At 40.6% G+C, this 27269-nt stretch overlaps 1 protein-coding gene across 1 annotated transcript; it reads left to right on the plus strand.

Annotated features, from left to right (window-relative positions):
- On the plus strand, positions 1 to 27269 carry LOC140344310 (complement C2-like). Its single transcript, XM_072431384.1, has 18 exons — positions 1 to 143; positions 3950 to 4165; positions 5973 to 6155; positions 7757 to 7930; positions 9037 to 9123; positions 9610 to 9740; positions 11870 to 12011; positions 13077 to 13211; positions 13904 to 13993; positions 14695 to 14832; positions 15583 to 15671; positions 16347 to 16467; positions 17671 to 17818; positions 18438 to 18514; positions 20082 to 20191; positions 22309 to 22423; positions 24974 to 25029; positions 26915 to 27269. The coding sequence occupies exons 1-18, from the start codon at positions 65 to 67 to the stop codon at positions 27101 to 27103; spliced, it is 2280 nt and encodes a 759-aa protein (XP_072287485.1). The 5' UTR covers positions 1 to 64; the 3' UTR covers positions 27104 to 27269.

Here is a 27269-nt window from a genome sequence, read left to right on the forward strand (position 1 = left end):
GCACCCAGTGCACCCTGCCCTCTCGCCCAGCAATCCTCTATACTCACAAATACAACAGGCTGGAATGGGGCACAGATTGACTACACATTGCACAATGGCAGGCTCTTTTCTCTCCCTCCTCCTGGTCCTGACACTCTCTGCGGGTAGGTAAAGCTGTCTACAAATTATTATTATTGTGCTATATTATGCTCATTTTTCTACCTTTAGTGTTCTATACCTTGACAGATCTCACAGCCTTACAGAAATGTTTAGACATGTTGATTGAATAGTGTGAACTCTTTTTTTTATTATTATTTATTTAGCTCTCGGTGCATCATTTCCATTTATTTGTTGGGTTACATTACATTATTAGTAGATAATTTACAGTGTGTGATGCAGGCTAAGAATATTTATGATTAGGAAAAAATCCCAAAGCTAGGCATACGTTGAATCGATTTGCTGAAGGCAATTCTATTTTTCAATATTTTAGCATTGTTGACTATAAGGAGATCAGGCTGGGTTGTTTTTATTTGTTGATTGGTTAACATGACACATACATGTCAGATATCTGCCACTGGAAATGATCATGAAAGATGACAGATGAACTAATGAGTGCTGTACACACTGCACCGTTCTGCTCCGTGGAGAGGATAGAGGTCAAGCGAATTGCACCCTGCTGTTCTCTCCTCCATAGGAGTGAACAGCAGTCATTCCCGATCAGTCGTTCATCAATCCACCAGGATAGAATCCGATAGATTGATAAATGATGTCGGAGGATCACTGTACACCTGCCAGATTGTTGCCCGAGACAAGCACAACCATTCATCTCAAGAGACAATGATTTTTTTAATATTATTGTTAATAAACTGGATTTTTCTAGCGCCAACATATTACGCAGTGATGTACATTAAATAGGGGTTGCAAATGACAGTGATACATGAGGAGAAAAGGACCCTGCCCAAAAGAGCTTACAATCTCCGAGGGGGATATGGAGTGATTTGGTGTGTATATATGCAGCCTTATACTTTATGTTCAGTTGCAGGGATTAAATGTGATGTAAATTGATCCTAACATCGGTAAAAAAATAACATTGAGAAAATCACATACTGTATACCTAGTGTAAGGCTTATGTTACAAGCAAGTCTTCCACTTACCTTTGTTGAACTGCCCCATTGCTTGCTCTGAATGCTGCTAAATCTTTCTCACTAGTGAGGATATATTAAAGGAGCAATATCTCACCAGCCTGACAAGTTCTGCTAATAAGTGGTCTCCTATTAACTCTGAGTTAACCCTGTGAGCCTGATTTATTAAAGCTCTCCGAGGCTGTGGAGGATACACTTTCATCAGTGAAGCTGGGTGATCCAGCAAACCTGGAATGGATCTGTTTTTTTTTTTTATAATTTTACATTCATGTGACCTAGAGGCCCGCCCTTATGCCATGTTCAGACTAGTGTTTCTCTGTATATTTAACATGGGGGAACCCTTGAAGTAACGTCTTTAGGGAACCTATTCTATAATTATATATCCACAGCTCACAGTATATTACCATGATGGTCAGAATGCCCCTTACATTGCTGGCCACTGGGAAGAATAACAACCTTGGCAAAGAGATCCTTCATGTGTGTGGTAACTGACCTGAGAGGCACAAACTGCTCAGGGAACTCTTAGCAACTTTTGGAGGATCCCGGGTTGAGAAACACTAACGGCTGCCAAAAGGGTGCCAATAGGTGCCTCGGAGCCATTAGAAATTCTTTGTGCAGGCTTTTGCTTGCATTTTAAAATTATGCATTTTTTTACCTTTTAATATAGAATTACATATTCCTTGTAGGGATCTTAAATGCTGCTTGTCATATCTAAAAAACAGTGTGGCAACACTACTGCAAGCACCTAAAATAAAATTATGAGAAAAAAACAAACCTTTTCTTTCCAGTTTTAACCCTTAAATGTGGTTAAAGCACCTTAAATGTGGTTAAAGCAGACCTATCACCAAATGATTTACTATGTATAAAAGGGTGGATAACCTTTTTATATAATGAAAAAAAAATATATGTCAGACATGCACCCACAGACTTTCTTCTAATGTGCCAATCCCATGCATGCACAGTGAGATCAGAACTTTTTTCTACATTTTCTGGAAGATGGGTCACCTGATTTTGCAGTGCAAGATAAGGTGAGATAGGGAGAAGAACCCTGAAGAAGAAAATGGCGGTGCTGGTGTCCAGTCCACGCCAGAATGAAGAAGGAAGATGGGATGGCGCGGGACCTAGTGTTCTAGAAAGGAGGGATCGACTACTTTCCAGGTAAGTTTTTTTTTTTTTTGTTTTACTGATCTGCTTTACCTGCAGCAGTACCACTTGAAAATAGTTCTAGTGTGAATTTAGTGATGGCCTGCCAGTGAAGAAAGGGTTGGCATTTTTTATTGTTATCCTGGGGCTCTGTTGGAAAGTTTTTTTCACTTCCAGTCCAGCTGACCACTTTTTATCAGACAGAAATTTAGTTGGGCAGCACTGGAAAAAAAATTCAAAAAGTAATTCAAAATGGTGACAAAATGAATGCCTCATGTGCCAACGAGGAGGCTTCTTCAAGGGATGTGCTGAGAACGTTAACACATAGACCCTGATTTATGAAAGCTCTCCAAGGCTGGAGAGAATACACTTTCAGAAGTGAAGCTGGGTGATCCAGAAAACATGAATTGGATTTTTAAAAAGAATTTTCCCTTTGCTAGCAAATGTTTTGAATCCTGCACCAGATCTTTCATAAATCAGGGCCATAGTAACCACGTGGGTTTCATGCTAAGATAAACAAATTCCTTCAAGGGGCTGGGATCCAAAGTATTCAGAATAAGAGCATGCATATAGTTTCTGGTGCGGGAGAGATACTGGTTAGTGAGTAGAACAGCCCTCTGGCTGTGACCCGCATGGTTACTATTTGTTAACACTCTGAGCACATCCCCTGAGGAAACTTACTGGCGAAACGGGTCAGGAGATGAGATGTTAATTTTGTTACCATTTTGAATTATCAGGGATCTCTATGTATAGAAATTTGGTCTTCTCTCCCATGGAAGGTTAAATGGGAAAGACCACCCTTACCTATGGTATGCACTTGTTAATTTTTTTACAATCACTTTAACAATATATATTAACTTGCTGCCAAAACCCAGCTTTCTTTGTCTCTGTTTAAATCTTATATCTTGTTTCTTTTGGATTGGCAGTACTTGACACTTTTTAGGAGGAGGGATTAGTACCTCTATTCTTTTTCAGTTTGATTGTAGATTAGATTTATATTTCTGTGTCCCTGTTGCAGTAAAAACTTGATATTAGTTCTAATCTTTACAACAAAAGTCCTATCTGAGGTTGGACTTATGTGCAAATAAAATCAATAAAAGAATAATTAACAAAAAGAACGGTACGTTTGCCAAGTATCTTCTAAAAGTGAATCACTTTGTATCTATTACATTACCTGGCTGTTCATTTTATAGTATTTACAGTACAAACACTGGGGAAAAAAACATGTTCAGTACATCTCTGCACTGGATGCACATTTATCTATGTACTGTCTCAATACTCCTGCAAATAGAGGAAAATATTTCTCAATATTGCAAGAAATCTTTACAACTCCTCACTTCCTAAGACAAGCTGCCTTTTCTGCACTAAAATCCCAAGTAATGTCCAGTTGAAACACGTTCCATTTCTATAGCAAAAGGTGGGGGCAGAACTGGCAACATTGCTTAGGAATTCATTGCAGCAGAGGCAGTGTTGTCAGTCCAGAAGAGAAAGTTTGGAGTTCTGGCAGGATCCAGTGGTAGTAGCACCTTTTAGGACACACAACATGGAGGAAATGTGCTTGTTTCTGAGACATTTACCTTTATTTTGCCAAGCCAATATAAATATTACAGTATGCTTTGCAAATGGATATTGATGTATTGATCTTATACTATTTTATAACCAGTTTGTTCTAATGTTTTTCACAGCAGCTAAAGCCAAAGTGCAGTGCCCACCAGACGCCGGGTACCCAGATGGGCTCACCCACCTTACTAATGGGCTGAACGTGGGAAGCATTGCCAAATTTCTGTGTCCTACAGGAGAATATGCATGGCCAGTGAACAGCCGGACATGCCAAGCCAACGGACAGTGGAGCATAATAAAGACTGGCACTGGACGAAGAATGGCCAGGATCTCTTGCAAAAGTGAGAGATGTGTAGGACTTGGCCTTTTTTTTTTTGGTTGGTCACCTTCCTTTACTGGAATGATAGTGGACCCATACCGGAGATGCAATGTTAATGGGCTAATGGATTACATAGTAATAGGCTTATAGCTAAGACGATACTTGGTGCCATAAAGTGACCCTGGTAAAAAAAGAGTGCCTACTGAAAAAAACAAATAAACTTACCTTTTTCCGTGATCCATGTCTTAAAATGCTGATGTTTCAATGATATCCAGCTGCTTTAAGTATTCCATGTTTCGGTTGTGTGGATTATCTGCTCCCCTGCTGCACACAATGGTTCCTCCTGCCAGGATGGTTTGTCATTACATAGCATATGAGCTGGCATGAGGAACCGCTTCCTGTAACAGTGGAAACAAGTATTCCACCCTCCAACCAGCTGAACATATGCAGCAGACAAAAATCAACAAAGGGGCAACATTATAAGCAAAAAACAAAAGGCACATTTTTATCTTTTAGCAGGGATGCTTTGTATATGATTGACCCTGTACTGACATTGTCATGTTAAAGAGAACCAGTTATAGACCCAGGAATCTAAATATCTCTTTCTAAGTTAATTGTGATGTGTTGGCTTTCATATGAATAGATGTGCACTGTATGGCCAAGAGTTTGTGATCACCTGGCCATCACATCCACTTAAGTAGTCAAATGTTCAAGTGTTCTCCGTAAAGGTTAGGGATATTTAGGAATATGGTGTGTTTCCAGACTTGAAGTAGTTTGAGTCAGCAACTTTTCCATGCCGGCATGACTGATCTCCAGTGTGCAAAACCACCCTCATAAAGACATGGCTTGATGAGTTGATGTGGAGGAACTTGGTAGCCCTAAACCCAACCGTATTAGACACTTTGGCCCTGATTTATTAAAACTCTCCAAGGCTAGAGAGGATACACTTTCATCAGTGAAGCTGGGTGATGTAGCAAACCTGGAATGGATTTCCTAAAAGTCATTAGCTATTTGTTAGCAAATGTTTTCATTCCTGGACCTGATCTATTTCAGTTTTGCTGGGTTACCCAGTTTTACTGATAAGTGTATCCGCTCCAGCCTTGGAGAGCTTTAACAAATCAGGGCCATTGAGTTGAATTGGAATGCCTATTAAAACCCAGATCCTTTCCTCTAATATCAGAACTTGTGTTGGTGTTCGAATTCGGGCTGGTCTTATATTTGACCTGAATAAGGCTGTTCGAATTTGGATAGACCTGACCCAAAAAACACGGGATTCGACTTTGCAAATTCGTGTGTAAAAAAAATGTGTTAAAAAAAAAGAGGCTTTAATGCTAAAGTAATTTATTAAATGTGTGTGATTTGTGTAACTAACTTTTATTTTTTTACATCCACATTTTATCCCACAGTGACAGGATGATTCCAACGGTTGCACGGTGGGAATTCTCCTGTTAGTGTGGGATCCCCGGGCACTAGAGGTTAAATGGGGACTCATCAGAATTTTCCTTTCCCAAGCCAATCACAGAGCACTAGAGGGGAATGAATGGGGAGACTTGTCCCCATTTAGCCTCTAGTGCCCGGGGATCCCGTGGGACTCCTGTGTTCTTGGATAGGGAATCTCTATAGTTACGCTAGGGCTGCAAGAGCAATCAGGGGATTATTGATATGCAAGCCTGCTAATTTTTCATAGACGGTCAATGCATCTCAGCAGCTGCAATATTTTTGGAACATCACATTTACATAAGTGCATATTTTTTTTGTTTTAACTGTATATGTTTAACAAGTGCATATATATCTTCTTCTTTACATCCATGCATTTTAAATATCTTCAGAGATGAGGTGTCCAGATCCTGGGCAATTCGAAAATGGAGAATACTACCCCAGGGGCCCTTACCTGGTGGGCACCAATATTACCTTTGTCTGTAATGATGGCTACACTCCCCGGGGATCCATGCAAAGAACCTGTAAGAGAAATGCAAAGTGGAGTGGAGAAACGGCAGTGTGTGATGACGGAGGTAAGTACAATAAGGGGGGGGGGAGTATAAGAGCAAATAAGAAGTATAGGCAGCAACCTTTGGTGATAAGGCAGCTGTAGTCAAATATTGAGGGATGGGTTGATATCCGGCTGAGAAACCTATTTGTAAACTTTGGTATTTGTTGATATTACTCATACAAAGCTAACAAATTCTGTACCAGCAACCACTCATATTAGTCCCTGCCCCAATGTGGCTTCCATTTTAACGTCCCTGCCACAGATAAACACAAACTTTGGGTGGAGGCCAATTAAACCTTTCGAATATACGTTGGTTGGAGGAGAAAATTAGTGCACTCAAACCAACCGACGGACAATGTTCCTGATGAGTATTGAACGAGGGAACCAGTGTTGTAGGCTGAGCTGAGGCCAAGGACACATGGACCAATTTATACTTCCAGTCCTATTTCTGATCTGGTAAAGTGATCAGATTTGAACTGGATGTAAAGGTAAATCAGCAGCTGATCAGAAGCAATTATTTTTTAGACTTTCCAATTGGACATGGATAGACTGAAAGTTTTGGTAAACAATGGGCTTGATTTATTAAAGCTCTCCATAGCTGGAGGGAATAAACTTTCATCAGTGACCCTGGGTGATCCAGCAAACCTGAAATAGATTTCTTAAAAGTAATTTGCTATTTGTTAGCAAATGTTTTCAAACCTGGACCAGATCCATTTCAGGTTTGCTGGATCACCCAGCTTCACTGATAAAAGCCTTGCAAGAGCTTTAACAAATCAGTCCTAATGATTTAAAGTCATGTTTTCGCTTTGAATGATCAGGTCAAACCATATCAGAATTCCAATCCAGAATTCTGATCAGAAGGGCAGAATATTTTAAATTTGCATGCAATGTTTTGGGAGTTCTGACTGATGGATTACAAATGGGAAACAATGTTCATGTGGTGGATACTGTTGTGTGTAATATGCCTAACACTTTGACTAATGCACCAAGATGATTTTAAATAACTGGCCCAGTATAAAATAGGAGGGCTTATGCTGTGCCAACTGTCAGCTGGCATTTGCTTGATGTACAGGATTAGATATTATGGCCACCCTAGTTACAGATTTCACCTTCAGTAACCCCTACTCCTTTAATGAGAATTTGCAAGGTTAAAGAAAACCTATGCTGAATCAGTTTGTATGATTTCACTGCTGACCTCTTTTCTTGAAAAATGCTTTTTGCCTGGTTATCATCCTGGTCCAAAAGTTATGATACTTTAAAACCACTGAAGTTGTAAAATCATGTACCACAATCCTTTTTCAGTCCTCTTGATGTTTGGCCCGAAGTTGCAGGCCCAATTTTCTGCTAGGAAATGTTGTTGTGATACGTGCAAAAAGTGGAAGCAGCATGGTTGCAAGGGGAGAATTATCTTTGCTATGCTTACAGCCTGTAAACCAATTTCTTTCAGTCTGTAATAGGAGTCAACAGCAAGATCACACTCTCTAAACACAAAACCTTAACCTGATGTGATCTATCCCAGAAGCACCACCAGCCAGACACAATTCCAAAAACTTTCGTGTGGGTCAGTGATAAAATTCCTTTTATATAATTTGCAAAAACTAACATTTTTTTTTCTTCCAATAGCTGGCCATTGCGCTGACCCAGGCCTTCCTCCTGGAGCAGTTAAAACTGGGTTTCGCTATGATGTTGATGAAAGCGTCTCATACAAATGTGCTGCAGGCCTTGACCTGGTAGGATCAGCTACACGGACTTGTCTGGAGAACCGGCACTGGAGTGGAACTGAGGTCAGCTGTCAGTGTGAGTACTGGGCCCGAAAGCCATCATTCTTATTCTATGAAAAAGATTTTCATGTTTGCCACCCATGCTTTTCAGTTTCATTTCCTTTTGAACATCCTTTTTTTGTGCCAGTTTTCCTCCAAAAAAATGGATTGTGCCTATACTGAATCTTGGGCAGTTTAGCTCTAAGCTAGAAATGACAATCCCATGGATTTTTTATTTGCCAAAAACTAGTTCCAAAAAATGAAGCATGATTGCTCAGAGGTTAACACTCCATTGCAATGATGGCTCCTAGGTTCGAATTTTGTCCAGGGCACTATCTGTTTGCAGGTTCTCCCTGTGTCTGTGTGGGTTTTTTCTGGGTACCTTGGTTTCCTCCCATGTCCCAAAAACATGCAGTTAGGTTAATTGGCTTCCCCTCAAATTGACCTTAGACTGTAAGAATGGCATATGACTATGGTGGGGACATTAGATTGTGAGCTCCTTTGAGGGACAGCTAGTGACATGACTATGGACTTTGTACAGCGCTACATAATATATTAGCGCTATATTAATAATATTAATAAGCAAAAGTAATTGCAATCTTCCTTTCACACTTCAAAGATTAAAGGGTATGTGAACTTTAAAGTGAATATGTAGCTATACTACAGACTTTAAAATGTAATGCAAGCCTACACTGACCACTGTAGCTGCAGGCACCATGGTGCAAATTATCATCGCAGCAATTTATAGCTAAAGCACTAGAGTCATTCAAGTTGTTCTCCCATGCAACAGAGAATTGCTAGCTCAGCTCGTCCTATTCTACCTTTCAGCTGCTCCTCTCTCCCAGCAGCGACCTAGAAACTCAGCTCCAATTGCTTCTCTCACTCAGCAGTGGCCCACAGGCTGGAAAGCAGAGATATTGATGCCTAAAAGTATTCTGACTCCATTGATTGCCATGCAGCTTATCATTTGGGGCTCCGAATGTTACCATTTTACTGATCAGCAGTGAAATGGGGGCGTAGGGAGAGTTGCAGAAGTTTATCACCTGCAACCCCCTCAGACTTTCTACATACATATTGACTTATACTATCATGCCTTTCATTTATGATTTTACTAGTTAAAATTGTTTTTATTTTTCCCCACAGACCCATATTCTTTTGATCTACCTGAGGACGTTGGGCATCAATTTGCTGGCTCTCTTGCTGGGGTCTTAAACACCTTTGAAAAGAAAAGTAAGATCAGTGAGATTTTATTAGTCACCAATATACAAATAAATAAATCATCAATTTAAGTAAATCAGTCAAAGTAAAATACGGTACTTGAGTCTAGGGCTGCAGTACTTCTCTAGCGGTACTAAGTCATGTGGATAATGCTAGCCATCATTCAACCCACTTACTCTAAGCATAGGCAGGTAGTATCTGCCCCATCAGCCTGTGAATGGTCAGTGAAAGTTGAAGCAGCATGATGATGAGTTCATCTCTGTTCTGTTTTTTTTCTCCTGTCAACATGTTCCTTGTCAGAATAAATCATTGTACAGCTTCTTTCTGTTACACTCTAATCTTTGCTGTACATAGACTGTAAGATGATGATAACAGGTCAAATTCAGGTTTAAAAATAAATACATTTATTGATTTAAAAGCTACATCCAAATTTTAATGGTTTTAGGAGTATCTTAACTTGCCTCTTGCAGAACAATATGCATTGTATCCCTCATACAGGTATTGGGCGCACAGTAAACATTAAGAAGGGTGGGATTCTAAATGTCTATCTCCTTCTGGATGCCTCAAACAGCGTTGGTGAAGACAACTTTGAAATCTCCAAGAACGCTGCAGTGGAACTTGTCAATGGGGTTCGTGTCAGACTCATTACCACTTCATGTGTGCACAATTTTCAGCTAATACATACAGTATTTATTGGGAAGAGGCAAACAAGACATAAGCTATGATAAATGTCACCTGAAACAAACATTTGTGATCACCTCAGGCAAAAATATTAAACAATGGTCCCTCAATATCCTTTAGCTTAAAAGCTGACCGCTTTTTTTTCCTATAAAGCACAATTGGTCTGATTTTTTTCTTCTTAGTTCCCCAAGGCTGGAGAGGATACACTTTAATAGGTGAAGCTGGGTGATCCTGAGGAGGGTATGGAGCCCGTACACAGAACTGACTTGGGCCCCCCAAGGGAGCTCCTTGTAGCTGAGGAGGGTTTGGAGCCCTTGCACAGAACTGACTCGGGGCCCCATGGGAGCTCCTTTTGGCTGAGGAGGGTATGGAGCCCTTGCTCAGAACTGACTTGGGGCCCCCAATGAAAGCCTCTTGTGGCTGAGGAGGATACAGGGCCATTGTCAGTAGCACTTTGAACCTCTCTATCTTGTACCTGGGGTGTATGTAATATCTAGTATTTCAGTGCCCTAAAAATCAAGGGTGCTTTTATAAGGAAGAAGCAATCAATGCTATCAAGCCTGTCCTGTCCCATTTTTTTGACTATTAGGAATACGGGAAGACTAATAGGAGAACGGGGCAGTGCAAACATAGAAACAAGGATTTCCCTGATTTTAAGGGTACAATGTAAATAAAAATGCAATTATTATATATTATTTATATAGCGCTGACATATTACGCAACCCATAGTCATGTCACTAGCTGTCCCTCAAAGGGGCTCACAATCTAATGTCCCTACCATAGTCATATGTCTTTATTACAGTCTAAGGTCAATTTTAGGGGGAAGCAAATGAACTTAACTGCATGGTTTAAGAATGTGGGAGGAAACCGGAGAACCCAGAGGAAACCCACACAAACACAGGGAGAACCTGCAAAACTCCATGCAGATATGTCCTGGCTGAGATTCGAACCTAGCACCCAGTGCTGCGAAGGCCAGAGGGCTAACCTTTGATCCAGCATGCCTTACAATTCTGCATGAATAAATTCTAGACCTGTCACAATATACAGCAACGGTATATTTTTTTTACTTTTAATATCATCCCTAAAAGAAATGAGTGACTTTGTCTAGGTTGAGATGTCAGTCTTTTGCAAGGGGGAAGAATTCCTTTGGTCTCCTAGTCTTCTCACCTCAGACATTATATTGAAACTTTGTAGCAAGGTGAGAGGTTGCAGTAGGGGTTGATTTGTGTCAACTACATAGGCACCAGGATTTGCATAATAGTGTTATCCAGTAATCCGCAATCTTGGTTAAAGTTGGGGCAGCACGGTGGCTCAGCGGTTAGCCTTTGCAGCGCTCGGTCCCAGGTTTGATTCTCAGCCAGTACACTATCTGCATGAAGTTTGTAGGTTCTCCCTGCTTGAGTGGGTTTTCTCCCACATCCCCCCTCAATAAACATGCAGTTAGGTTATTTGGCTACCCCCCAAAAAACTGACTGTATTAAAGACATATGACTGTGGTAGGAACATTAGATTGTGAGCCCCTTTGAGGGACACCTAGTGACTTGAGTATAGATCTTGTACAGGGCTGTGTAATATGATGGTGCTACATAAATACTGTGTAATAGTAAAACTTATGCTTTAGGAGTCCCCAACCACCTAGCTGCAGACTGATACCGGGTCATGGGTTGTGCCAATCTGGGCCATAGCCTTCTCTGTTGGCTGGAGTCTTCTCAGGAGGAACCTGTCCTTGTTTCGGTCATTTTGTTCATCCAATCACATAAATTGTTTGCGTGATATGACATGAAGAAGGACACAATGAAGACTGCAACTGACAATGATTGATGCTCTCCCCCATGCAGACCGGTTTCATGGAAGTACATTTTTACACAGAATCCCTGGTCCCCGGGGGTGTTGCTTTAAGACATTGTGGGATACAGGTAGAAGTAGTTGGTCAAACTCAAGCGGACTTCTCTTGTAATATTGTAGATGTTTCATTACAGGCTGTATTTTTGGATAAACCCATATGTATTTTCTCCATCATCCATGTGACTGTTACTAATGCCTATTACCTTTATCAAATCCTTTTTTTCATCTCTAGCTCGGGGCTTTTGATATGAAAGTTCAGTTCGGAATACTGTCTTATGCCACGGAACCCAACATTACTGTTTATGTTCATGACAGAGATTCCGATGATACAGACTTTGTGTTGGAGCAAATTGAGAAGAACCTCAAATACAGCAGTAAGCATTGGCATTTATCCTTTACACTTTATTTTGTATTACATGGTCCTGGGGTTTAATTGTGCCAGAAAGGGCATCATCCTGGCAATGTGTTTTAGGACAACTGTGCTCTTAGAAGAGACCTATTGCACCCCAGTAATAAACCCTATTGTCTGAGAATGTTGGAGCAGTGTCCCCCGGCAGGTGACACAGGATAACCTGGGGCGCAGAGTCTAAGCGTCTCCCGGTCTTCACCAGAGCACCCCACAAGGGTGATGGGCCGGTGACCCTAATGGCCACCAGACTACTTTGCTGCAGGAAGAACACAAGGTCGCGGCCCCCAGACCGCCTCCACCAGGAGGAGCGGGATAGAGGGCTTTGGTGTAGGGATAGCGCAGATCAGGTACTTAGTTGGATGACAGCAGGAAGTATGGTCCAGGCAGACTGATGGACAGGACAGGTGGCAGACAAGAGTAGTCCAGGTACAAGCACAGGCCAGGTAAGGTGGCAAACAAGCGTAGTCCAGATACAAGCACAGGCCAGTAACTAGCATCCAAAAGCTGGACAAGATTGGAACCAGGAACTGCTTTGCTCATTGGCTGCCGCACATTGCCTGAAATCCCCCGCAGCTGTGAACAGCCTCAGAGAAAGTGCAGGGGATGTGAAAAAAATGAAATCTCTGCGCAGCTAAAGGGAGGCTGGGGATGCTGCTGGTCAGATGATCAGCAGGCAGAGTGTTAACAAAAGAATGCGAAAGCTCCAAGTGTGTGGTTCAGCACTTTTCTTCCGGTCAATTGCAACCTCAAGTAACAGGACACTGAGCCACACACCATTGATATCATCCCAAAATCGACAGACAGAGCCTCAAACGATATTCCAAAAGCTCTGATGCCATTCACCCTACATTGGCCATCAGTGCTGCTCAATGTCCTGCTATTACCTCTACTAATGATTGGAGCTAAGATGAATTTCAGACTCCTGCACCCATATCTGGCAGCACTACATATTGGGCTTTTGGAACAGGTACATCCAGAACTTCAGTAACCATCATCCACACATAAATTCATGTTTTTCATCTTCTCTTAGAGCACCGTGATAAGCAAGGAACCAATATTAGGGATGCTTTGAAAGCTGTGCTGGACATGATGGGATTTCAGCGGCTTCAGTACCAAGATAATGAATGGAACTCAATCCAACATGTGATTATACTAATGACAGACGGTAAAAGAAATAATATGTTGTGTGTTCATTTCTATCAAACGTATTTACAAATTTAATTTAGTTTAATTGATCTTCAATTTGATCAACTTGTTCAATCTCCTGACCGATCAAGGTTCTTTAGATTCTGTACCTAATAAATGACCAGTGACAAACAACAGATTGATGGATTGGCCTTTTTCCATTTTAGAATCCTTCACATGGGCTGATCCCCTACAGTTTCTGTACCTAATAAATGACCAGTGACAAACAACAGATTGATGGATTGGCCTTTTTCCATTTTAGAATCCTTCACATGGGCTGATCCCCTACAGTGTCTTCTATACACCTACACTCACTACCACTGTAATACCTTCTCCATGGGGGTGACATGGCTTGGTCCCATAGCCCAGCACATTGAGAAAAGGCAGGAATGTGATATCATAGCAGTGGAGGTGTATGGTGATGAGCTCCCACCAGCTATAGTACCCCAATGCGTGTTCAGAATCCTTAAATAATATGCTCTAAGATTGTGAAATATGGACTGTGCCCAAATCTTTATATACTTACATTTAATATATACTATATTACAATATATATATATTACAATATATATTACTATATATACAATATACTGTTTTATTATTCTTACAAATAGGAAAACTATACGGCAAATGTCTATAACTAATACATTGTCATTGTATCACTTTATCCAGGAAAAGCTAACATGGGTGGTCGGCCTGTGGAAATGGTAAAGAGAATTAGAGATTTCCTAGACATCACTCCAGAAAGACAGGATTACCTAGGTGAAGCCAAATATCTATCTGACTGCTTTAACTCTCCCTCTCTTATGTCTCTTTCATCAATGAGGGTTATTAATTATTATTATTATTATTATTAATAATAATAAACAGGATTTATGTAGCACCAACATATTACTTAGAGCTGTACAATAAATAGGGGTTACAAATGACAGACAGATACAGACAGTGACACAGGAGGAGGAGGAGAGGATCCTGCCCTGAAGAGCTTACAATCTAGGACGTGGGGGAAGTAACACACAATAGGAGGGGAGATATGGAATGGTGGGAAGTAGTCAGGGTTTTAAAACGACAAAAGATCCACCAAATACTCTTCACCAGACAGTGAGTGCTAAAAGTGAGATTTACTTTTGTATCCATAGACCCCTTAGCTCCTTTTCCTTTCCATATCTCTTTGGTGTCTATTTTTAAAGCAGTGAGTCTGAAATTAACTAAACAATATTTAGGGGAGAATCTTCTAGGTTCAATGCAATTTATGATTCTCTATTTAAGAATGTTTATTGAATGTCAGATTCACTTCTTAATAATGGAATCTTTTATCTCTTGCTTTTTTATCTATCTTTTTTTATCTGTCTGTCTGTCTTTCTTTTTTCCACTATCTCACTATGTTCATGTGTGTGCGTGTTGTTATGTATATCCCTGCATGTTAAAAATAACCATATCCTCTTATCTTGCCATTCCATTAGATATCTATGCATTTGGCATTGGTACAGACATCGACAAGGTGGAATTGAATGAAATAGCATCACAGAAGGAGAAGGAGAAGCACGTATTCGTGCTGGAAGATGCAGAAAAAATAAAGACAGTTTTCGATGAGATAACAAGTATGATTTTACACATCTCCTTTTTCTGAGGTCTCCCTTAATCGTTATTTTCTTTATCTGATTTACTTTAATCTAGACTTTCTTTTTCACATGAGGGAAAGCTTTTCATATCTTTTCAGATTTATTTCAGATTTCAGGGTACTCCTGCTATACATACTAAAGCCACAGCTTACAGTATGTTAGCATGATCAGTGGGAAGAATGCTTCTTACATTGCTGGCCAGCGGAAAGAATGTCACCCTTATAGATAGCCAAAAAGATCATTGGTGTCACGTAAACTGACCCAAGAGGGCGCAATTGTTCATGGTTCAAGGAACCCCTATTAACCAAAGGTAGAACCCTGGTTGAAAAGCACTTGTTTAATCTGTACATGAAAAGCACATGTTTCACAGCTAGACCACCCTGGTCCCCAGACATAAATGGTGTCCATCAGCAGGTGTTACCTAGTATCCACCTGGCCCTAGAATTTATTCTTTCTATGGTGCTAGTTACCTGGAGGCTATTTAACCTGACATCTGCAATGCTTCGGCATTCTGCACCTGTTGTATCCTGACCCTGTCTGACCTGTATTACCTGCATTGACCTGCACTTCCTCTGCCATCTATAACCTTGCTTTGCTCTGCTTCCATTTACATGTTTCCCTTAAATGTTTGTTGTAAATAATTTGCTTATGACATTGAGACCATAGAATAGTAGAAAGGTGAAAAAGCACAACTGTTTGCCTATTTAAATATAAAAAAACGTGTTACAGAAATTAAGAATTATGGGGAAATGTGCGGCCTAAACGTTGAGAGCTCAGATGAACAAGAAGATCACCATCCGTGGAATGTGTTAATTCACGTAAGTAAAAAATAGTTTTATATAAAACATCATCTGTACTGGAGCTGAAAGGGTAGATATAGATTAGTAGCCACTACTCTGCTTGATCAGGTTTTTTTTCTGGTAAACTTTTACTTGTTGGTGTTCTGTCACCATCAAGCAACTGTTTGAATGGCACAAGACAAACACAAGCATGAGCTTGAAGTTGAAGAGTTTTGGATCTTTTGCATGAGCCCTCTATCCTCCAATGGATTGGGTCATTAGAAAACCTCAGATCTATGTGGTGGATGCAACCTGGAGATATTAACACTTATTAGGTATTCATTCGGCATCTGACAATCTGAATCTGCAGTGTGGTGGACCATCAGATGAACCAGTAACTTCGACCAAAAAAAACTAAAGAAGGTTTAATCACTGCAACCCGAAGCAGCACCTTTGGGTTCACAACAAATGTGCTGGACTTGGGGGGAGCAGATGGAAACACGGTCCTCTATGTACACCGCATATCAGAGGCTTTAAAGATCTTTTGAGTACCCTGACCTGTTTTAGTTCTCTCTAATTGACTCCCTGAAATATTTTGTAGCCCTAAAGATATTTTAAGTCCAAAATGTGGATTTGGCTTTAGCATGATTCTTTTTTGTGGGAATTGATTTTAAGATTTAGAGAATTTCTGATGTATGTGTTTGTGTTTCCCAGGTTGAAAGGAAAAACCCTTGCTTTGGATCTCTGATCTCCAGCCAGTGGGTCCTCTCCGCTGCTCACTGTATTAAAGGGTACACCCCAAATTCCGAACTGGATAATTACAGTTTTGATATTGGTAAATAATAGAGATATCTGAAGCATTAGAGATTAATAAGATTAAAGGGAAAAAATATGAGCTAGCTGCTCTTTACTATTTAGATTTGATCATGCAGATTATTCTTCTTTAGCAATAACACAAAGTTATCTGCTTGTTCACACTCTTTTGTAGAATGTACACCAAGCTAGTCATCAGGAATAAAACTCTCAGTGTAGTAAACCAAGCTGGGTTTTTTATATTATTATTAATAATAATAAACAGGATTTATATAGCACCAACATATTACACAGTGCTGTGGTTGTAACTAGATATCAGTGGACCACTTTTCAAAACAATGGAATTCCCCCATCCTCAGAATAAGGACAAATGAGAAGTGTAGGATTTCTTTGCATTGCTGGAGACTGCAAGTGTCATGGGGCTTGAGAGTTATTCCCATGCCCATGTATCCCTTGCACTCCATCCTATATTACCCACCATGTACTTCTCACATTCAATGACTGCTCCCCATATTTACCTGTCACATAATATCCCACTCCATGACAGATCCCGTTTTCCCCTCACATCCTACTTTTTAAACCTAATAATTCTCCCTATATATAGCCTATACCTCACATTCTCCCATACACCACCATGTTTCCCATGCACCATGACTTTTTCCATGTACCACACACACACCCACACATCCCTACCTGTACCCAGGGCTGAACAGCTGCCATTTCTGGACCCCATACTGGGTACACTTCTTGGGCCCCCCTCCTCTATGTCGAAAAGATCCAGCATTGGAAATATCAAGCTCCCTGGTGGTCCTGTCTGTAGTTCTGTAGTGATCAGAACAGCTGTAACCTGTGCCCAAACCACCAAATAGTTCACATTTACATTGATGATCCTAACTGGGATTCCTTATGTAGTACAATAACCTGCCAGACCCCAAGCAGACTTTGGGAGGAGAATAGGAGCTAATCCTAAGAGCAGGGTGACAGGGAATATAGAGATCATTTGCAAAATGAATGTCTGTTCAAGTGACTCATCCATGAAGAAGGATTCCTACATCCTGCACCCTGTTAGAAATATTTAGCAAGGCTGGTGATAACAGTAGCTAGTCTTTGAGCTGAACTTTTATTTTACTGCTCTACAGCATCAAGAACTGATATTTTTTAAGGGGCCTCTTTATTCTACCATTTTTCTATTACCTAATAACAGGCTCTTCTCCATGTGTTTTAGGAAAGAAAACATATAAAGGGCAACGGATAGAGATCCATAAGTGTTACAATTTAACCAGGAAGTTCAACAAAGGGATAAAGGAAGATTACGACTATGACGTGGCTCTCATTCAACTGAATGAGAAAGTGACATTCTCCAAAAGTGCCAGGTAAAATGGGGTCAGTATTTATCATCATGGCACTTATAGGGCAGGACAGAAGGGTTGGGTAGAGGGAACCCACGTTATTAAAATTGACTTTATTGACCGATTTTGGGTGAAAGAACTACTTGCCTCCTTACTTGTTTGTGTGTTTTATTTAGCTTTGGGCAGAGTGTAGAAGAGATACCATTTAAATATGGATTTTATTTATAGCCTGTGTCTTCACTGATGAAATTTCCATTAGATTAGTGTGGGCACAGACTGGAAAAAGAGTTTTGTTTTTTTTTATATACCGGATCTGCTGTCAGGTTACTATTGCTGTTCATGTCTTCCTGTCCCAGTGACAACTCTATCTGTTTACTTGTTGTCCAGGGACAGGAAGTAAGGTGAGTTGGGCTTTAAATGCCAAGCCAAATCTCTGCCTATAGAGTTCACCCCTTAATACCATCAAGGTTAAATACTAGCAGTAATAGTAATTACGGTGGTAGAGCCTGAATAAAATCACATCATTAGGCAGGCAAGCCTAGGCCAGATTAATGACTACATACGGCCCTGGGTAGGGTAGTCATTTTTGTCCTTTTAGTCCGGTATTTTAGCTGTGTTCTGAATTGACTCTTCTTCTTTTCAGACCTATCTGCCTCCCCTGTACAGAACCGGCCAACCGTGCCATGAAAAAGCCCAGCACCACCACCTGCAACGAACACCGTAATGTGAAAAACCTGTACTTAATTCATTGCCTCGCCATTTAAAATGCTTGGCCAATTGCTTGGCTGTTATTTTAATCCAAAGCCCTCAATCATTTGATCAATTGGTAATCCGGAAAAAAGAGATCAGAAGATCAAAAGTTCTGTCTTCACACTGACCTCACTATCTGCATATATAGAGTCTTGTAAAACCCTGATGGGCAATCAGGCAGCTAGAATTTTCAAGAAGCCATAAGGGCAATGGTATTCCTCTAAATACCTGTTTTCTCTAAAGCACAACTCCAGACAAGCAGCTTCATATAGAGATGAAATCCATGGGAGATGGTATGCCCGCCAAAGAATTTCTGTTGTTCAACTATCTCTGAGATTTGTATAGCACTGCCACACAAGTACAGCTTTGATTTTTTTATGCTGCAGTTAGGTAATGTTGTGAACACATGAGCAATTATAGTCAGTGGAAATAATCATTAGTGATTATGGAGGTAGCCTGCAGGTAGTGGGGAGGAAGAATGGGAGGTAGCCTGCTGGATCTGGCTTATATGGACCTAACTATTATTGTTCCTGTTGGATGTTAGTGATCTGGCTGGATGAATAAGTCACCTGGCTGGATAAATAACCAAATAATGTTGGGTATATATATTAGAATTATAGTTCTTACCCCCTCCCTCAGCCAGTGACTGGACAGTGAAAGATAAGGAGCATTGACAAACTCACTGATTTCAACTGATAGGCCCCTTGTGTTGTTTCTATCTCCCCTTCTTTAAACTTTGTTGCATTGGGGAAAAGATTAAAAAAAACTGAAGGCAGTCTATCAATGAAAATTATTGATACTTACTTTAAATCTAGTACTCGCTATGGCCACACTTCCGGGGGTATAGGGTGGCATGTTTCCCACTGCATTCTGTGGTTTCCTTGATGATATTACAACACTGCAAACCACAATAGCAGCCAAATAAATGGCATCAGACATTCCAGGAAATGCAGGATACCAACAGCTGAACTTATTGGTGGTCCAAATGACCCCAGGGAAACTATATCACCACTGAAGGACGATCAACTTTTTGCTAGTAGTTAGCACTTGATCTGTCCTTTCTGGTGCCCTCTACTTGGCACTTGGGCCTCCAAGTTATTGGTATACCAGCCAGCAAGGTGTGGCTGGTGGTTAAAGAAAAAACAGTTACATTTACATTTCGGTCTGTGAAATGTAATGGCTGAAGATCTGACGCCAGGAAGAAGATCAGGTGAAGTTGGTAGTGCTTGCGAGGACAGGTTGGTGCAATTTAGAAATTGTGATCAGGCATCTAAGGTTATTTTATTGCAGTGGGGGCATCGTCTGTCTCTTCTGCAATCTGCCTGGTTGCAATTTTTTCATTTGGAACGTTGAGTTCCGCTTTAATGCACTTTTGCATGTGGATGGCGCCTGTTTTGCAGATCTTTGAGCCAAATGTCCACCTAAATCTGTCCCTAGTACTGTAAACTAGTTTGTGGCAAATAGGAGAAGCAAACTGATCATTAATTTAGGAAGTTTTCAAGAGTTGCCTCTGATGTCCTTCTCTGCAATCTTTCAGGGGATCATCTGTTGTCTTCCCGTGAAATACCGGCCGGATTTCTCTCCAAGGACCAAAGGGACCCGAAAGAGATGAAAGAGTCAAGAGTCCAAATACAGCACAACAATGCCGTAAGACGCATCACTTACTTACTTACTGATTGTGTTCTATTTCCACACTAGAGTTAATCTACTCATCCAGGATCTGGTGTCTCTGCAAATGGAGGACCACAGAGTAGTCAGGATTCATTGATTGGTTCATAGAAAGAATGAAAATGCACAATTTGTTTTGTGTCAGGGGCACCAAGGGCTCATGGAGTGAAGAGCTGGTCTTCTCCAGAATATATATCCCATGTCATGGCCTGTGGCAGGACTGTGGCATCCAAGCGTCTTTAACAGGTGCTACCATGACAGGACTCTGGTATTTGCTGCCACTATCTCCTCCCCCGTCCACTTTCACCTCTCAGGTGTTGGGACTCATATGAGGGGATACATTTTCTGTCATCAACCATTTTCATTGAGATTGAAAAACATCTGTCTTTGAGACCTCCTGGCTGTACCTATCACTGTCTTTAATTTTGTTGATCCAGTTTCCATTGGGGCCTCAGTGAAAAAGGTGGAACCCAATGCGGTCTTCTGCCACCATAGAAATGGACTCATAGCATTGTGGGTTTGAAGAAATTCTCATTCTGGTTTCAATGTTTTTAGATGCAACCACAAGAAACTTTTTCTTTTTATTTGATATTGAGTAGGACATTAATGGGGGAACAAAGCCCTATAGCACCCAAGGCATGCCCCTCCATGATTTGTGAACAAACCCCACACCCTTGGTTGCAGGTCTTGACTATTTTGCACCTCCTCCTGCTAAAACACCAAGGGTGTTCACCTGTTTGACTTGGCTCTGGTTAAGCCCCTGTCAAGTTTATTATATGGCAATTGGAAAAAATTGAGTGATTTCAGTTACCTCTTGTCATGTAAACTCAGCAGGAATTAAAAGGAAATCTTTGTTTTTGTGGTTGTATCCCTACTAAGACAATTGTCACAGGAACCTATTCCTTTTAGAAGAATTCCGCTCTTTTCCTGTTTGGTGACAATTATAAAATGCTGTGTTTCTCACTTTTAGTCCTGGTGACATTCATGATATATGGAGTGGGTGAATGTAAGCAGTGAGCATACTGCAAGCAATAAGAGTGTCATCTCACCTCATGTTGCTCCAGTTTGGCTCAGGTCAGTTCAAAGGTCTATTTGGCCAAATTTAGGCAAACATGAGAAATGTTTATTTTTAACTAAAGTTTATCTTGTTTGCAAGGTAAACTCTAAACCCATTACCAGTGCAGGGCAGTTGTCCCCCCTGTATTAAAAACTACAGGCGTCCTTTGGCTTGTAACTAGTATATGTATTGTGTTGTGGGTCAGTCGTTAAGATATACAACTGTCAAGATTCTAATTATCTGGTGGTCATCAGGGGATGGAGCCTTCTGTTAGGCTACGTACACATGTGCAATAATTATTGTTAGAAAACTAATGATTAACGACTGATCAGCGATTATTCACGATTATTTTGAACAATTGTATTGTGCAAAATTCTGTACATGTTGAAACGATACGATCGTTTAAATATAATCCACCAATTATGTACACAGGCTAGATTCGATCGTTTGAGCGATGCAGGAAGTGACAAACGTACAGGAGAAAGTGTACTGCAGAACAATCCACAATCACTGAATGACTGTACAAACAATAGATAGCGAATGATCGTGGCCCAATCCGATCAGCTTGGACAGTCGTTCGTTTCCAGCGACATTCATCGTTGACGTTGGCCAGTTGTTGTGCACTTTTTTTGTTAACGATTATCAGACGATCGGTCGATAATTTTTGCCCACATGTACATAGACTTAATGTGCCTGCTGTGTAATGACAACAAGCTCAAATGGGACAACAGTGTTATTCAGTTCCAATAGAACCAAAAAAATGCTTAATTTCAACCTGCCCTGAATGGAAAAAGCCAGACTTCTCACCACCTTATGCAGAAAAAATGAAAAGGTTTTGGCTTTAGGTAACCTGAAATGGAAACATTTATAATATAGTTGTCACTGAATGACAAGATCAGGATACTGACCTGCTGAATGGATAACACATAATTTGAGGGTGTCTGGGTTCACTTTATCTATGTTGTCTTCCATCTGTTGGTATTTTACCTTTGTTTCTGTTCCATCATTGAATCACAACATGTCTTGATTTCCCCCCTAGAGAGAAAGCTGTATATCAACCATTCGAAAATTGGACAAATTTAAGAACGTCACCAACCCCTTGGACATAGTGTCACCACGACACTTCTGTGTACAGGGAGATATGTCCTGCAAAGGTAAGGCTGGGTTTACACTGTAAATATAACTACATACATAAGATATATAATCATCGCCTGGTCGCGCTCATCTTAGGTGATAATGTGTACATCAGTTCCCTAATGTCGTTCATCAATTCGGCACCGGGGATGGATGTGCAATGAATCAGGAACAATTCCACAGCAGGGTTTTGTTCCTTCGTCCTCCATTTTCCACCCTCCATACAACATAACAGTTCTGTGTGTACAGCACTAATTTGTTCATCATTTCCAGCAACAATCTTCTGATACCAATCAGTAGAAGGCTTAAGTCTGGGGTACCCACGGTATGATTTTCACTTCTGATCTGATGAAACAAAAAAATCCAAAGCCATCTTTTGCTGAAATCAGCAGTTGACCAATCCCAAACAAATGATTTATACGTTTTTTTAATAAGGTGCTTTGTTTTTTTTTTATAAATGTAAATTCTTATTAAAGATTTTAACATATACAAGTATATTAAGGTGCATTGGTAAATAATGATCACAAATACACCAGATATGAACGATCAATCAAACTTGATTGGAATTTTAATCGCTTTATATTCAAAAAAGTCAATAGGGCAGAATGTTGTACATGTGTGTACAGTGTTTTGGGAGTTCTGACCAATTACTGATTGACTTGTCAGTTTAGTGAAAACTGGGCAGCAGATCTAACTGTATGTACTAGACCTAAAGCTAGGTACACACTTCCAATAATTATCGTTAGAAAACAAACGATTTCAACCAATTAACGATTATGCACGATTTTATTTGAACGATCGTATTGTGCACAATTCTGTACATGCTGTAACGAGTCGATCATTCAAAAATAATCCACCAATAATGTACACACGCTAGATAAGATTGTTTGAACGATGCAGGAAGTGACATGGAAAGGAGAAAGTGTATTGCAGAACCATCCACGATCACTGAACGACCGTTCACACGATAGATAGAGAATGATCAGCACTCAGATCCGTCAGGACGGGCGCTCATTTTCGGCGACAATCCTTATTCATCGGTGTCATTGGTTAGTCGTTGTGCACCTTTTTTGTTAACGATTCTCGGACTATCGGTCGTTAGTCGTTCGTTTCCAACGACATTTATTGGAAGTGTGTACGCAGCTTAAGACTACATACACACGCTAGATCATTGCAGAAATCTGATGTACCTGATGTCTTTATTGGTCCATCCTGGCGGATCAATAAACCTCTGAGTGGGGATGACCACTGTTATGTTATGTTAACAGAACACCCCCCCCCCCCCCCCCCACCTCCATAACTGTGTGTACAGCGCTCGCTTATTTTCCTATCTCTGGAAACAATCATAAAAGATCATTTTCAGGGACTTAAATTTATCATGTGTATTAGGCCAAAAACTAAAGATTTTTTTTAGAAAACAAATGTGGCTGCATCAATGCTTAAAAACAAAAACACATTTTAAAATAAACGGCATTTATTAAATATTTAGGAATACCGGAGAACTAATAGAACGGGGCAGTGCAAACAGTGATTTCAGTGATTTTAAGGGTACAATGTAAATAAAAATGCAATTATTATACATTTATTATATAGTGCCATCATATTACGCAGCACTGTACAAAGTCTATAGTCATGCCATTAGCTGCCCCTCAAAAGAGGTCACAATCTAATGTCCCTACCATAGTGATATGTCATTATTACAGTCTAAGGTCATTTTGGGGGGAAGCCAATTAAACTAACTGCATGTTTATGGGATGTGGGAGGAAACCGACACAGACACGGGGAGAACCTGCAAACTCCATGCAGATAGTGCCCTGGGTGAGATTTGAACCTGAGACCCAGTGCTGCAAAGGTTAGAGGGCTAACCACTGAGCCACCATGCTTCCCTAGGCACATAAAGACGATTATTGTCAGGGTCAGGTTAGCTGCTTTATGGGCCATTGAAAGCTCCCAATGAAGGGTTCAGTGATATGTAACACACTGACCCATTCTTTCAACATTTTTTATTTTATTTTAAAGCTGTTCATGGCATGAGTGTTGTGGTGCACCCCAGCCCAGGTTCCCTGGTCACTACCATAATAGTGGTTAGGGATCCATTGCATCTTACAACTTGGTATAAACAATATAAATGGACTTTTAGGAGAGAGGGCTCTATGTTCCACCACAATCAAAACTTTGTATTTTGGTATAGAAAAACATAACGATGATCAGCACTAATTATTGGTTAGTGAGTGTGAAGGATAGGGTCTGACCTGCCAAGAGAACCTCACACTTTGGCCTGATTGTGCAGTGACAGATTCTCTTTAATGTTGCAAAAAAAGCAAAATCACAATTTCAGGAAGGATTTTTTTCCTCTGTTGTAGCAGGGTTTTTTTTTACTTCCTCTGGACCAACTATGACCATAGGGTTTTATATCTGGGATATATTTATTTGTCTACTGTTTGTACTTGATGGATTTATGTCTTCTTTCAACCTGATTTACTATGTAACTATGTAATATAATCTGGAATATGAGCTGGGGAAAGCTGATGAAAGATATTTACAACTAACTGCCACATTTCTTCTTACAGGAGAATCAGGTGGATCTCTCTTTGTTGATTTAAGAAATAGAAAAAGATTCTTCCAGGTGAGGTTTACACCGGGGACAATTTCTCCGGGGAAAGTAGCAAAAATGTGAAAAATATAAATGAGCCGATGGCCAATCACAAAATAATAGGATTCCAAAAACACAACCTCTGCAATTTTCCTGCATGATGACAGGTTGGCAGCTCACAAGGTTGGTGACTACAAAAGGAACTATTCTGTTATTGGTGGAGGCCGGAGTCACTCACTGCCTTCTGATAGCTTGTGTTTATTTTTCCTGCCCACCTAAGGGTATTTTATGTTCTCCTGCTGCAGTGGGAACCCCTCTTAGTTGGTATCTAAAGCCAATTGTTTGATTAGTTGTTAATATTGTGGTGAGAGGTGAGTTCCTGTGCTGGGAACTTATTGCAGGATGTTCAAGGAGGAAATTGTCCTGGGGTCCCTGTACTCATCTCAATCCAATTAAAAAATGAACCTGGAAACCAGGCAGAGAGATTTCAGCAGCAGAATTACTGAGCTATTTATGAAAGTACTAAAACTTTTTTAAAGGGCTTAAGGGCTCCGAAGGAGATTTTTTTTCCTTCTTCTCCTGCTGACTTTTTAACAAACATAAATTAAAATGGTTTTGTTTGGAAAAGGAGGGCTAGATGCCCTGTTGGATTTTTGTTGGTCCCTGTGTCCTTACTGAGGTTTTCCCTCATTTCCAGACTGCTAAAATAGTTGTCAGTGGGACTCTAAGTCAGAGAAAAGCTATGAGCCCCAGACAGAACGGTGCCGTCACTATAACATTGGAAAATGGTTCAATGTAAAGAACAGGGCCCCTGATTTTTGTGTAGAAGCAATAGTCTCTCTGCAAAGATCCAATGTGCCCCTTATGATTCTGTGCAAGCGAAGCTTATTCTACCTGCTATCAAAGAACCGGGGGCATGCAATACGTCTGCAGAGAGACTGCTGGTTCTACACAGAGAGACATGGCACCTGGAATATATGTAGATAATATACACCTAACGTTCAATGAAACATTAAGCCTTTTCTGGGAATGTCAGATACCTTCACCTTTGCTTTGTTTTGTGGTTCCTTCAGCCAGCACCTACAATCATTACTGTGTCCTGTAATGGCATAGAGGCTAACATTATTATTATTACACAGTATTTATATAGCGCCATCATATTACGCAGCGCTGTACAAAGTCCATAGTTGTGTCACTAACTGTCCTTCAAAGGAGCTCACAATCTAATGTCCCCACCATGGTCATTTGTCATTTATACAGTCTAAGGCCAATTTTAGAGGAAAGCCAATTAACCTCAATGCATGTTTTTGAGATGTGGGAGGAAACCGGAGTACCCAGAGGAAACCCACACAGACACGGGGAGAACCTGCAAACTCCATGCAGATAGTGTCCTGGCCGAGATTTGAACCTAGTGCTGCAAAGGCCAGAGTGCTAACCACTGAGCCACCGTGCTGCCTAACAGAAGGAAACCACAGCAGTGAGGGACCCATGCATCCAACACACCAGCCATTCCCAACCAGGGTTCCTCCAGAAGTTGTCAGGGGCTCCTTGAGCTATGGTTTATTGGTCTTTTATATGATGGTACCTGCATAGTTCCAGGGGCAAAACCACTTAACAAAGCCACCATCCAGGGCCCTATTTAGCTGTCTGTAAAGGTGGAATGCTTCCCACTGGAAACTAATTCAAACAGCATTTTACCTGTGGATTAGCAGTAATTCTCAGTCACCTGCAACTTTTTTTTATGGATAAGAAAGGCCACAAAACAACCTGAAGCTGAGAACGTTGAAGATTCACAGTGATATAGGGAGTGATGAATGGCATTGTGGGCGATGGGATTACTAATTCCTTTCTTGGCAGGGAACCCGATGAGTTTTAGCATTGCTACCCAAGGTCATTCATTTTCTTCCTTTTGATTCAGGTGGGGATTCTAAGCTTTGGAATCTACAATCCTTGTGAAAAAAAGGGTTCTCGCACAAAGTCCGCTAATGCTCGGGATTTTTATGTGAATGTCATGGAGGTCTTACCGTTCCTGCGCAAACATCTGGAGGGAGAGATGGAATTCTTGCCGGGCATTCCAGATCTGGAGGAGGTTGTCTGCCCAGCCTGATGGGACTGTATAACGTTATCTTTGGACTGTGGCCTTATACTAATCACTGAAACAATATTCTGCAGCATTTTGTATTGTATAGACTGACCATCACTATAATCTGCTTTTTTTCATGCACGCTGAAAATATATATTTTAAGATACTTGATTAAAGAGCGATCAGTAGA

Source organism: Pyxicephalus adspersus, chromosome Z (genome assembly GCF_032062135.1).
Source record: "Pyxicephalus adspersus chromosome Z, UCB_Pads_2.0, whole genome shotgun sequence".
NCBI lineage: Eukaryota > Metazoa > Chordata > Amphibia > Anura > Pyxicephalidae > Pyxicephalus > Pyxicephalus adspersus.